General features: G+C 27.9%; 2 protein-coding genes across 5 annotated transcripts; one reads left to right on the top strand and one right to left on the bottom strand.

Annotated features, from left to right (window-relative positions):
* The first annotated feature begins 464 nt into the window (after window positions 1–464).
* On the top strand, window positions 465–1,980 carry mRpL2 (mitochondrial ribosomal protein L2). Its single transcript, XM_076396194.1, has 5 exons — window positions 465–841; window positions 896–1,049; window positions 1,110–1,296; window positions 1,351–1,463; window positions 1,609–1,980. Exons 1-5 carry the CDS (start codon window positions 539–541, stop codon window positions 1,764–1,766), a joined length of 915 nt encoding a protein of 304 aa, XP_076252309.1. The 5' UTR covers window positions 465–538; the 3' UTR covers window positions 1,767–1,980.
* Window positions 1,981–6,030: 4,050 nt separating this feature from the next.
* On the bottom strand, window positions 6,031–10,037 carry LOC143190217 (uncharacterized). Of its 4 annotated transcripts, XM_076394391.1 has the most exons (5): window positions 9,750–9,891; window positions 8,719–8,926; window positions 8,416–8,663; window positions 7,903–7,921; window positions 6,031–7,346 (listed from the first exon to the last, which is right to left on the bottom strand). In XM_076394391.1, the coding sequence occupies exons 3-5, from the start codon at window positions 8,587–8,589 to the stop codon at window positions 7,207–7,209; spliced, it is 333 nt and encodes a 110-aa protein (XP_076250506.1). In that variant the 5' UTR covers window positions 8,590–8,663; window positions 8,719–8,926; window positions 9,750–9,891; the 3' UTR covers window positions 6,031–7,206. The 4 variants fall into 4 exon arrangements, with proteins under 4 accessions (XP_076250506.1, XP_076250505.1, XP_076250504.1 ...); XM_076394390.1 differs by lacking the exons at window positions 7,903–7,921; window positions 9,750–9,891 and adding an exon at window positions 9,903–10,037; XM_076394389.1 differs by lacking the exon at window positions 7,903–7,921 and having other exon boundaries at window positions 9,831–9,948.
* Window positions 10,038–12,335: the final 2,298 nt, after the last annotated feature.

Raw genomic sequence — 12,335 nt, 5'->3', positions numbered from 1 at the left:
CAACAGTAACCAGGCTGGATATGGGATGGTATTTAACTTGGTCGCTTGGCTAGTCCGAGGCTTAATGCCGAGGATCATGGTTCGGTAACCGTGTTAAACAGTAGGTCCAGTCCAAAAAACAAACCAAAATATATTAAAAAAGTTAACCAATTACAATTATTATATTATGTCATTGTTCGTTATTACATTCTTTTTTGTATATTCAAACTGATACTAAACTATAAAATTAATTGTACACAAATTAAAATAATTTAAAATTAATTTATCTGTACAGCACGAAAGATCCAAGCAATTATCTCTGTCCTACCTGTCAAAATTAATACGAAAAGGAATTCGTACAAGTGTTGTTATTAGGAATGAAACAACAGTTGAAGCATGCATTTAACCGAAAAAGTAATTACTATTTTCACTCGATTACTGTTTAAGTATCGACTGTTTTGCGACTCCGGCTGTTTTCAGTCGATAGTTCCCAATGCTAGCAAAATATAACCTTATTTATTTTGTAATGTTAAAAAATATATAATAAAATTGGTAAATCATGTCTTGTTTAGCAAGATCTTTTCAAAAATTATCACTAAATAATATAGTTAATGTTCAAACAATATTTCTAAGAAATAAGGCAAAGTATGTTGAAAAACCGACACCTGGAATAGGTATTGCCTATAGGCGAAAAGTTCATTTTCCTGATCAATATACTGTGAAACCATTAGAAGTAACTAACTTAGGTGGAAGAGATCCGGAGTCGGGAAGAATCGTTGTAAAGGGAATAGGTGGAGGTATTAAACAAAAATATCATTGGATCGATTGGAAGAGAATTGGACCTAAAGAAGGACCACCAGTGGTACTTTTATTGATTTTTATACCGAATCCTTTAATATAATTGTTTTTAATATAGGTAGCTAAAGTTGTTAAGATAATAAAGGATGGGTGTAGAACATCACATGTTGCATTAATTGCTTATGAGGATCAATTGAAATATATTTTAGCAACTGAAAATATGAAACCAGGAGACATTATAAAAACATCATGCCATATTCCAAGAATACCAGGTGAATAGACTTGGAATTCACTCTGATTAGTTTTTCTGATTAATGTTTTGTCATATATAGTGAGGCCAAATGAAGGAGATGCTTATCCATTAGGTGCTTTACCTATAGGAACTCAGGTACATGCTGTTGAAAAGTATCCAGGTGTTGGTGGTTTTTTGGTACATGCTGCTGGAAGTTATGCAACCATTCTGAGAAGAACAGAAAACAAACATATAGTGATAATGACTCCTAGCAAAAAAGAATTTAGGTAGAATCAAATTATTTTATGTTTTTTTTGAGGCATTAATTGTTAATCTTATAGTTTACCGCAAGAATGTATGTGCACTGTGGGAAAATTGAGTAACGCAGATCACATTAATACACCAATTGGATCAGCTCAAAAGAATAGAGAACTTGGAAATAGACCAAGATCAGGTAATTTTTAAAGCTGGAAATTACAAAATATGATAATTTTGAGAATTTAGAAATGTGGATAAGTAACTGAGTTTAATTTTATTAATGTAAATGATACTATAGCTTATCTTTTTCTAATTTAATTCTGTATTATTGTTATTTGTAGGTTGGTGGCAAAGAAAAACTGGCAGATTTGGAAGAAAAATCAGAAAACCACCACCGGTGAGAGTATTCAGTGGTCCAAAACCTGAAGCAGCTGAAGAAGTTTCTTTAACTGTTGATCGTCCTTTTGCTAAAACGCTAAGAGCACATTTTCATTACTAAATAAATTTATCTTTTATCCATTGGGTTGATTGTTATTTGTTAAATATTTATACAGAAATTGCTGAGCCTGTTATGAAGATTATTATATCAGATATAAATGAAGACGTTTGGACAATTAGTTAATTCCTAGGATATTAATTTTTGATTTTGTATAATATGATTCATAATATGCTTAGTTGATTTAATATTTAAATAAATTTGACATCATATGTTGCGACATTTTATCTATTTTTTAAAATTTAGTTGAAATAGAGCAGTTACATAGATACATACAAAAATCAGCAGTAGTGAATGATCTAAAAAAATAAAACCACCAATGAATTGTAATTGTAATAAGCATAAAAAATCACATAAAAACATTGTTAGTTATTGGTTATTTGGTTGCGGATTTAACATTTTTCTCAAGAAACAAATAAAAATTGTAAAGTATAGCTGCAGTAGGTGATGGCATGGCAAAATATATAATTATAAAAATGATTATGTATCTTAAATTTGTTCAAAATGTTAGTTAACATTTTTTAAAATTGTACTAAAATAATACTCAGTGGTCATATAGTCGAGAGCACCTTGATTTTTTCCGACCCTATGGTATGCTAAAGATGTTGCCGTTATACATGTTATTTCCGTCGTGGCACACATCTAATTTGATTAAAACAAATTAAATATAAAACTAAAATTAAATAAAATTGTATTTTTTACGCTATCGGTAATTTGTTTTGATTTTAGCGCAATTGAATATATCAAAAAAATATATAAAAATTTAGTTTGAATTTTAAAACAATAATATTTATAGTATTATTGGCAATGTTACAATCCGGTGCTGGAATTTGAAGAATACTTCTATGTTATTCATTGCAGTCGTGTTATAAAGCTGTTGTAATACACCGATATTCTTTATAATGGGTAAGTAAGAAGTATTACCCAGAGGAGAATAACACGAATTATATTGCGTGAAGCTATTGAAGGAGTTTGAATAACTTGATAGATATCGGCAACACACTTCTACATTAACAATACATTTTAATGCCATATTTTTATTGCTTTGTGTAAATGTCAAAATTTTTGATTCGTGTTTGATAATTGGCTAGGAAGTCTGGATGGTACTAATCTTGATACAATATAAATTTCTTTTAGTATTATGCCGTTGTGGGCTTAAACAGTGCAAAATAATTGTGTGGCAATTCTCCAAAGTTTGTGGACCCGTAAGTTTGGTTAATTCACTATGAGCATTAATGATTTCTCATAAGGGATGGTTAATACCTGATGGTTCTATTAAATCCAAATTTGCTCAGGATGCCGGGATGTCCGTGTTGATTATTCTACTTAAACATTTTATATTCAATGCCTCGATCCTCAGTGCGGACAAATAGTTCTTTTGTTTTTTAATTACTGAATTTCTTCCACTGCTATTTTAAAATAGATTTAGCGTTTATTTTATGTTAATCAAGAGCGTTTTGTTATTTATTGTACGTGAAAAATATAATTTTGGGTTACAATGAAATTTTATTAACCGCAGTAGGCAAATTTAGCTTCAGCACTTATTTCCAGTTTTCCTTTCATTATATATTAATTTCTATTAATACAAACATTATTTTTATTCTAGAGTATTTCGCGTACATGGTCCGAGTTTTGAGTGGTCGGTCGAGTATGATCTTATTTCAAGGATTAATTTGCTATACCAAGTGTAAATATTTCATTGTTGGAACTTTCAAGCACCTTTATGGATAATTTCCTTGTTAATGTTGTGATCGAGGAAGTCCAAAATAGATGTTGCTTGTATACCTTTTTACATTAGTACGGTTAACTACGATATATTATCAGGTATTTGTTTTGTTTCTATGCATTTTTATTCTTATTAGTTCAAATACTGCAATGACCAAATTCATCGAAGTTGGGAAAAATTAATATAATGACATAAATAATTGTATTTTTTTGTTTCAGGTAAGTGCTCGTTGCTCACGTATAAGAATTGGTGTCGAAAGGTACTCCTTGAAGTAATTTGATATTTAATTTCATTGAAGTAAATAAACTAAAATCATTAATATTTGAATTATACCTATTTGATTTATGGCATAATATGCAAAATATTCAAAATATTTTTTTCACAATAAATAAATATATTTTATTTGCTTAATCATTAAATGCCATGAAATGCTATTTAAAAATGAAACAGTTAGTGTAGAAAGTGAGTATTCATTATTAAGTTTAAAACTGTTTGAAATAATTATGTGCTGTGTTCATTTTTATAATTTAAAGCATTTGATTCATTGTTTCACAAGCTTTGTTCTAATAAGCAGATAAGAAACGCAAGGTAAAAAGAAATACTATATGTTTTGTTGTTTTTGTTTTCTATGTATTGTGATGGAAAATGATCAGCTCTGTAATAATAAAATAAGTTACCTGAATCAAGATATTATTTTACTTTGCCGATAATAATATTGTGCTTTTTTTACTATATTTTATACTGAAGCTCTTTTGATATAAATTTAGTAGATATGTTTTTATATCTGCATTACAGATTTTTTTATATTATAGTATTATTATAGAAGTATCATAGTCTATTCAAAGTTTTTTTCAAAGTTTTCACCATAGAAAAAAGTTTTCATGGCGACGGCCAGTTGTCAGACGCACGCAAAATTATTCAAAATATCAGTTATTATTACTACAGATTAAAAACCGACAAACGTTATTTTAGCGCTTTGATTAATTTAATAAATTTTAAATCGCTCCATAATATATGATATTATTTCGTTTCAATATATACATTATAATCTAAGGGTATTGGCCAAAAAAATTTGAATATTCCAATATGTAAAGTAAAATTAATAGGCCTTAATAAATTAAATACCAAAATACACCAAATCTTCAAAATTAAGTACTAATTTAAACAGTATAAAAGTTAATAAATAGTTTTATATAATGTTTAAGAAATATAATTATTTTTTTTGAAAAAATTTCGAAAAATATCGATATTAAAAAAAAATATCGATATCACTCTGTATCGATATTTTTTCGGCATCCCTATTATAACCTATATGTCCAAATGATGTCCATTATAAAAGTGTTCAAATATGGTTTGATATATTTTTATTGATGTATATATTAAATAAGTGATGGGAATGTGTATTTCGAAGTGGCAAAAATGCAGAAATCTATGTCATGGCTGGAGAAATTTGAGAAGGATTTAGGAAAAAAGGATATTCCGAATATAGTGTGGGATGACTCTAGTTCAGATGATGAAATATTTTCATTTAATTGTAAAAGACGAAAGACCTGCAAAATACCATCCACTAGATCTGCGTGTTCCATTACTGATACTATTATAAGGGAAAGTGCCAGTTGTGATTCATCTCCTATAATAGGATGGAATTCCTTTCATTCATGTACAATATCACCTGAAATTACACATAGGGTGTTTGAGAGAGAGGTATCCCCTGTGATAGAAAAACGTTATATTAGGTTAAAAAGGCATAAACGAATGAAAGCACAATTAAAAGAAAATACACCTTATTTAATTGAGTTAGGAACACAGTTTATAGAAACATCTTCACCAAATACTAGGCCATATTCACAGGCTATTCCTATGATTGAACATTTTCCTAGTCAGTTTGGCTCTGAAGTTATTCCAAGAAATATAGAATTACATAATGACCTTTATTATCACCCAGTAAAGAAAAGAAAACGGCTTAATAAAAATAGTCTTGCTTATTATGTACATAAAACATTAAGAAGCAAAATTAATAGCATAAAATTTTGGTATCACGATAAAGTAAATAGACCTAGCCGCACAGAAATAAAAGATGATTTTGACTTAGAAGTTCAAATTATTAATATTGATAAGGAATATGGCAATGTCCTCTTAGAATGCAAAATTTTAAATTGCAATTTTAAGATGGATCTTGAAGATCATTCACAAAATGTTTTAATTAATTCAGGTGTAACATCTATTTTAAATATTTGTTGGGAAAAGGAAAGTATATATAGGTTTTATTTGCCTTTTACTATGGAGAAAGTTTTTCATGAAGATAAACATTTATTATATATTTGTAACCTTTCAAAAGTTATCAAGAAAAATAGCTAATTATTTTTTAGGAATACATACTATATTTATTTTATTGTTATATTTTATAATATTTTTTTGTATATTTTATTTAAATATAATAAACTTTATAAGTAATGATGTTTTATTTATTATTTATTTTATGTTATTTAGCTAGTATACGGGATAATACATAGTATAAGGGTATTAATAAAACAAATTAAATTTATTATTAACTTGTAATTAACACATCAATAAGGTAACATAATAAATACTGTTAAGTATTGCTTTTTCAGAAATATACCTAATATTTATAGTAATTAATCTCTGTCATCTTTAATTCTGGATAATAAAATGAAATTCATTTATAAATAATGTTTATCCATTTTTTTATTATAAGTATATCAAAACTTGAAGAATATATTAATTTTGATTGTCACAATATAATATTTAAAAACGGTTCCCTAAAATTATATACCTGAAATATATAAATTATAATGTGAAATAAACTTGCTTTCTGTTAATTATTTAAAAATATAATTGGAAGAACACATTTAAACATTATATTTAGTTTAACTACTCTAATATCTTCTACAGTTCTTATCAAAGTAATAGTTGTTTTAAATAATAAATAAATTAATTATTACTTTTAATAATTAATTTTTGTTGATAAGGACTGTATTAATATTTGTGTAACATTTATTAAGCTCGATATTGTCTAGTTTAAATTTTAACAAAAATCGGGAAATACAATCAACAAACAAAATATTTATGTAGGCAGTATTAACAATACTTTATACAGTGATTTGTAGAATGGTTCAATTTTAACAACATATAAATATAACATCTTGTTTTGTTATCTACGATCGGAAGAAAAAGTTTGTATTCTTTTATGTTTAGCTTTAGAAGCTAATCTAATCACATTTAGAGTGTTTTGTGCCCAGATATCAATGGTTGCAACATTGGTTTGTGCTGTATGGTAATGTACTACTTTTTGGTTTAATGATTTGAGTCGTTTCATTATACTAATTATACATAATGTTCTCAAAATGATGGTTAGTTGGTTTGGTAATTATTGATTGTACTTGTTTTAATAAAAATAAAACAGAAAAACACTTTGAATTAACAATGTGTGCATTAACAATGCTGATTTTTCTGATGTCATATTCAGTTGCTTTAAAACATTTGTGTTTAATGAAACGGTTGAATTAAGTATTGTGCTATTGTTTGTATGAGAATATTATTCACTCGACACAACCATTCATAATACAATCTACCGATGTACGATTAATTGAAAAGACGATGGTTAATTTTGGTTTGCTGTTCACCAATGATCACCAACATTGAGTGACAACCATAAAAAGTTACTACGTAGTAGAGGAAGATTTCTGTATGATTTTCTTAATTACTATTGTTGCGAGTAATAAGAGTACTCCGCACTGTATTGGTACAATTACATATGGTGGTAAAAATGCGGGTTGCAAAAAGTCTCGCAGATGATTTAGCCCGATTTGACCACGCTCCGATTTTTTTACTCCCATCTGAAAACAAAAATAATTTATAACAGTAACACTACTATGCTTTATTTTGTGATATACTCTTACATAAATTAAGTCAAGTTGTAAATGCTCATTTGTTTAAAAAAGCAACATGATATCAAAAAATAAGAAATTGTTTCGAATTAAAGAGACTTGTTATGCAAATCGTTTCAAAATATATCCATTATTTTTTGAAGAGTCAATACAATCAAGTTGCGAATAATGATACTTAGTTATATAGAATAACGATTGTTATAATAATATAACTAAATGTAATATTGACTATATTTGTTCATCTGTTTAGACATATTACTTCGTATCTAAATTACTGGACTATACATGAACAAATGTTTAAAATGCAAATCTAATAATAGTATAAAGTTCCTATACAGCATGCACAATTATTGATTTTCCTACTTTGCAAGTGAAGTGTACTCGTAATACAGTTCACCGGTTATTTAAAAAGCATCAGCGACGAAAATAGAAATCCTGTTTCGTATTTAAAGCATGCATTTTTATATTTAACAAATATAGTTAAAGCATATTACCAATGACTTACTTTGTATTCCTAAAGCGTCCTGCAAATGATATCAAATATTGTTAATAATTTTCAAAACGAGTGCCAAAACATGCTGAATGACATGTATATTGGTTTTCAATATATCTTTCAAATAAAGCGTATTCAATGTAGCTACTTAATAAATTATTCGGACAAACTGACAAATTAATTATTTCTTAATAGCATAAAAATACAGCCTTTCAGAGTCCATCTCAAATTTTGTTCCAAACTATCAGTCTAAAACATGCAGTGATACAATCAACAATACTGTGAATAATTCTGATAAAACATAAACGAGTGTTACAAAAATTGCATTTCCAAATATGGATTGTTTTCTCATTTTTTCAAATTTTAGCTTATATCCCCTATCAATTTATATATTATTAAAGAATAAAAGTTCATACAAGTACTATTATAAATAATATTCCATATTGTACAATATATAAATCTTCTTAAGCACAATTCAATTTTCGAATAATGAAAATAACATAGAATATAATATAAATAACTTACTAGTTTTCCCTTTGATTTATTACCGTCGGATCTTTGCTCAGCTTCTTTTTGGGCTTTTTCAAACACGTCACTGAGGAAATCGTTAACTTCAGCCATTTTTTCTGGGTCATTTTTGAATTGGGCTATTCTTAAGTCTAACGACTGATTCAAATCCAGCTGTAGGTTTGCCATCATAAATTCAAAAATTTGTGCTGGTTTGTGGTTGTCTAGTCAGCGACGATTTGGTCCAACAGGTGACTTCTTCGAAACTGTTGTGCAAAAAATCATATACTTTCACTGAAATAGAACCTGTAATATCTTTACCTTTAGATGATTTCAATCATTGTTAATGCAAGATGCAAATCAGAGATTTTGACTTCGCGTTGTCATCAAAAGGCCGAGGGAGTTTTAAAGTCTGTGTGGTGAAATACAGGTTGAACGTTTGAGCGTGAGCTTGGTTATGTTTGCCGGTTTAGACAACATGCGCTTCAGTATTGATTTGTTATCTTGTTGTGTCTTTTTTCGCGATCAACTGAAAGGTTTTAAGCATTCTTAAAAAAAGAAACAAATACTGAGCCTTAGAGTAAATGTTATGGCTGAAATATTTACAAAATAAATAGCATTTTAATTGTTCTGGTGCTCGGAGTTGAGTGAATGGATTTGTTGTACTATTGCTGAAAATGTTTGGTAATGATAACTGACCGATATTTTATTGTCAGATGATAAAATTTATTGAATCAATCCATTAATTAATTATTATTCTAAATAAATATAATGCACTTGAATAGAAAACATTAATATTTAAATATTTTAATCGGAATGTACTAAGTTATTTCTTAAAAATAGATTGCAAAATATTGTAATTTAAAATTAAAATGTCAGTAACTCGTATTTATATGTGTTTAATATTATTTTAGTTGTATATAAATAGTGTTGTTTCTTAATGAGACATTTAAGTTTACCGTAGAAATCTTTATATATCTAGCTGGAGGGAGTTAATATATTTCTAAGATAATTCAGTTATTTTAATAATCATATAAAATTACGATGTAAAACGAAATAATTTAAAACTAAAAAGAGAGCTTTGAAAGAGTTGTTATTGTCTAAAAATTAATAATAATATTTAGTATTTTTAAAAATATGTATTGGATATTAAAAATTATTATTTCAATATTAATTTTCATAAATATTTTTTATAATAATTTTACAGTATTTTATAGTAATTAGTTATGTCATATTGTTGATATTATTAATTAGTACAAATAATAAGTTTTATTTGGTGAACGCATTAGAATTGTTAAGAAATGATACAAACCTTAAGTAAATAAAATGTAATAGAATGGAAACTAACTTACGTTGATTAATTTATAATTTTCTGTGGAAGAATAAGATAACAACAAAGAACAACCTAATGTTACATCGATATTTTGACGTACCTACACATCGGCACCTCGATTACACTATCTTATCTAGTCTGGTTTTACATATTCCCTACTTATTTTGGTTACCTTGAAATCTACTCGATGCCGGCTTGTTCGCTGTTTGGTTTGAACTGAACAATTAACACACAACATTCTTTGCAACAATATAGCACTGACATTTTAACGTTGTGTAGGAGAATAAAATATTTTAGTTGTTTCCAGTTGCATATTAGTTATTTCTTATGTTCGATGTTTACATAAATACTGATCAATTTTCACTTTAAAATAGTATTTATTGAGAAATAATAAGAATATTTTTCAACATTTTCTACAGCTTTTTGTTAGCTGTAGCAGTATATCCTTCATAACTCTTGCGTGTCGATGGGAATGACTGAACTAAACTATGATTTTTGCGCTTGGGATTCATTCATTGCAATAGATTCACTTTTCATCGGTAGTCACAATACAACAGAAAACTCTTTTTTCTATTCAGCCATCAATTGCTAAGTTGTCTGAAAGTTATTTTTGAGAATTTGAGATTGGTTTTTATCCAATAAGCTTTGCAATGCATTATCTTTTTTTATTCCTTCAGACCATTCAAAATCGACAATTGTGATATGACGGAGCAGTATTGCCTTAAGTTTATGAAGGTGTTTTATCAACTTCGTCAGCAGATATCTTCAAGTCAAACAAAAGTAATAAATGGCGAAAACATGATTTTGAGAATAACTCAATAATATTAAGGAAAACTATTATTTTATGTAGTGAAATCTTAAAACAATCGAAGTTAACAGTTAGGTTAGGTAGATTAACAGTTATTTACGTTAATTCGTTAATACGCTTCGCATTTTCACTAATAGGTATCGCTGAGCAAAATAGACTCTATTCCTTAATATACATCACCAATAAAACTTTACAAGCGTAAATAATTAAGCATTTTTATCCAGGATAATGGATATAAATCAAATGTTGAGCTTATTTTTTTCTTCAGCCCCTTTCCTAAGCAACGCGAGATACCTCCCATCATATGTTGGATCGCTGTATTACTCTTAGTAGCTCAACAATCTGCCCAATGGCCAAAACAATACCCAAAATATCTCATGATAACTATTATATACGTGACATGTAGAAAATTACGACATTATGTGATTTCTTGTGTAAAATATCTTATTCCAAGTCCCTTTGTCCATATATGTCCATTAATCAAATGACGTTAAACGTTGTAGTCTACGCTGTCGCATATTTATCTGATTAGCAAGTACATTGGAGTTAACACAAACATCAGACAGAGAATCACACTTCTTATGAGTTCTAAAGATATATAGCGCTGAATCACTCCATTAAAAATAATACGGAGCATTGACAATGACATGCAACACTTTATTTTGGAACCATTGAATGATGGCTACCTTTGACTTACTAATAGTACACCATAGTTGGATTTTATATGACCAATTCAATAATTTGTTCTCTGATGTTAACTTGGTTTTGTGCTTCATTAGCCAATATATTTGATATAGTTTAAGAGGAAGTTGTTTTCATTTATCAAGCATGTGCTTTGTGTTATGCTAAGATTGACATGTCGTTTGCATTGTTGTGATTTTTGTGGTCGGCAGATCAGTTGTGTATAGGAGCTACAATATAGCAATATACTGCCTTGTGGAACTCCTGTGAATATATTTGACGTAATTTAGTATATTGCTGTCTTATTTTATGGCAAAATGTCTATCTGTGAGATAAAATTACAAATATTGAAAGGCAGGAGAAAAGATTTTCTCTAATTTAATCTTTAATTTTCTTTTTATTTTACCCAGTTTGGGAATCATGATTATATTCGCTACTTTTCAGTCGCAACTTAAAAAAAAATAATTTGCAATATTAAATTAATTATGAATGTTATGAATTTTATAACCTCCTTTAAGAGTTCTTGTGAAAGTTTTCCACTGAAAATTAATTAAAAATAAATAAAAAAATAAATCTCTCTAATTATTATTTGTTTAACTTCTCTGATAGTAACTTTTTCATGAGGTAGGTTCATTTTAAGTGGGACATTTCTGATGTTGTTAATGGCTTAAATATATTTTTATGTGATCAAATAATATGCCAGCCTTTATCATTGTTTAGTTCAATTATTGTTATCATTTTTAATAGGTGGCTTTTGCTACTGAAAAAAAAAACTACTATAAAATCAGATAACTAAAAGAATAACGGGAAGGTGCTTGATGCGTGTTTATCGTTGACAAACAAGTAACAGGTAACATTTAAACATTTAAAAATAAGTTAAGTAACACTTGTGTACATAGAGTACTTTTTAAAAATAACGTAGTACTAAATCATTGAAAAACAGCCCTTATAAGTATAAATATCAGATATGTTTGTTAAAATTATATATATACTTGTTGTAATAAAATTATTTGGGAATATAGTCATAGCTTGTATAATCTTCTGAATAGCACTGTTTTTACCCAAAATTTTCTGGTATACCCTGTATTGAATGGTTTCATAAGATTTGTGATTCAG

Source organism: Rhynchophorus ferrugineus, unplaced genomic scaffold (assembly GCF_030347505.1).
Source record: "Rhynchophorus ferrugineus isolate W39M unplaced genomic scaffold, kcgeb_rfMv2 rfM2, whole genome shotgun sequence".
NCBI classification, from domain to species: Eukaryota; Metazoa; Arthropoda; class Insecta; order Coleoptera; family Curculionidae; genus Rhynchophorus; species Rhynchophorus ferrugineus.
This window is presented reverse-complemented; position numbering and strand designations above follow the sequence as displayed.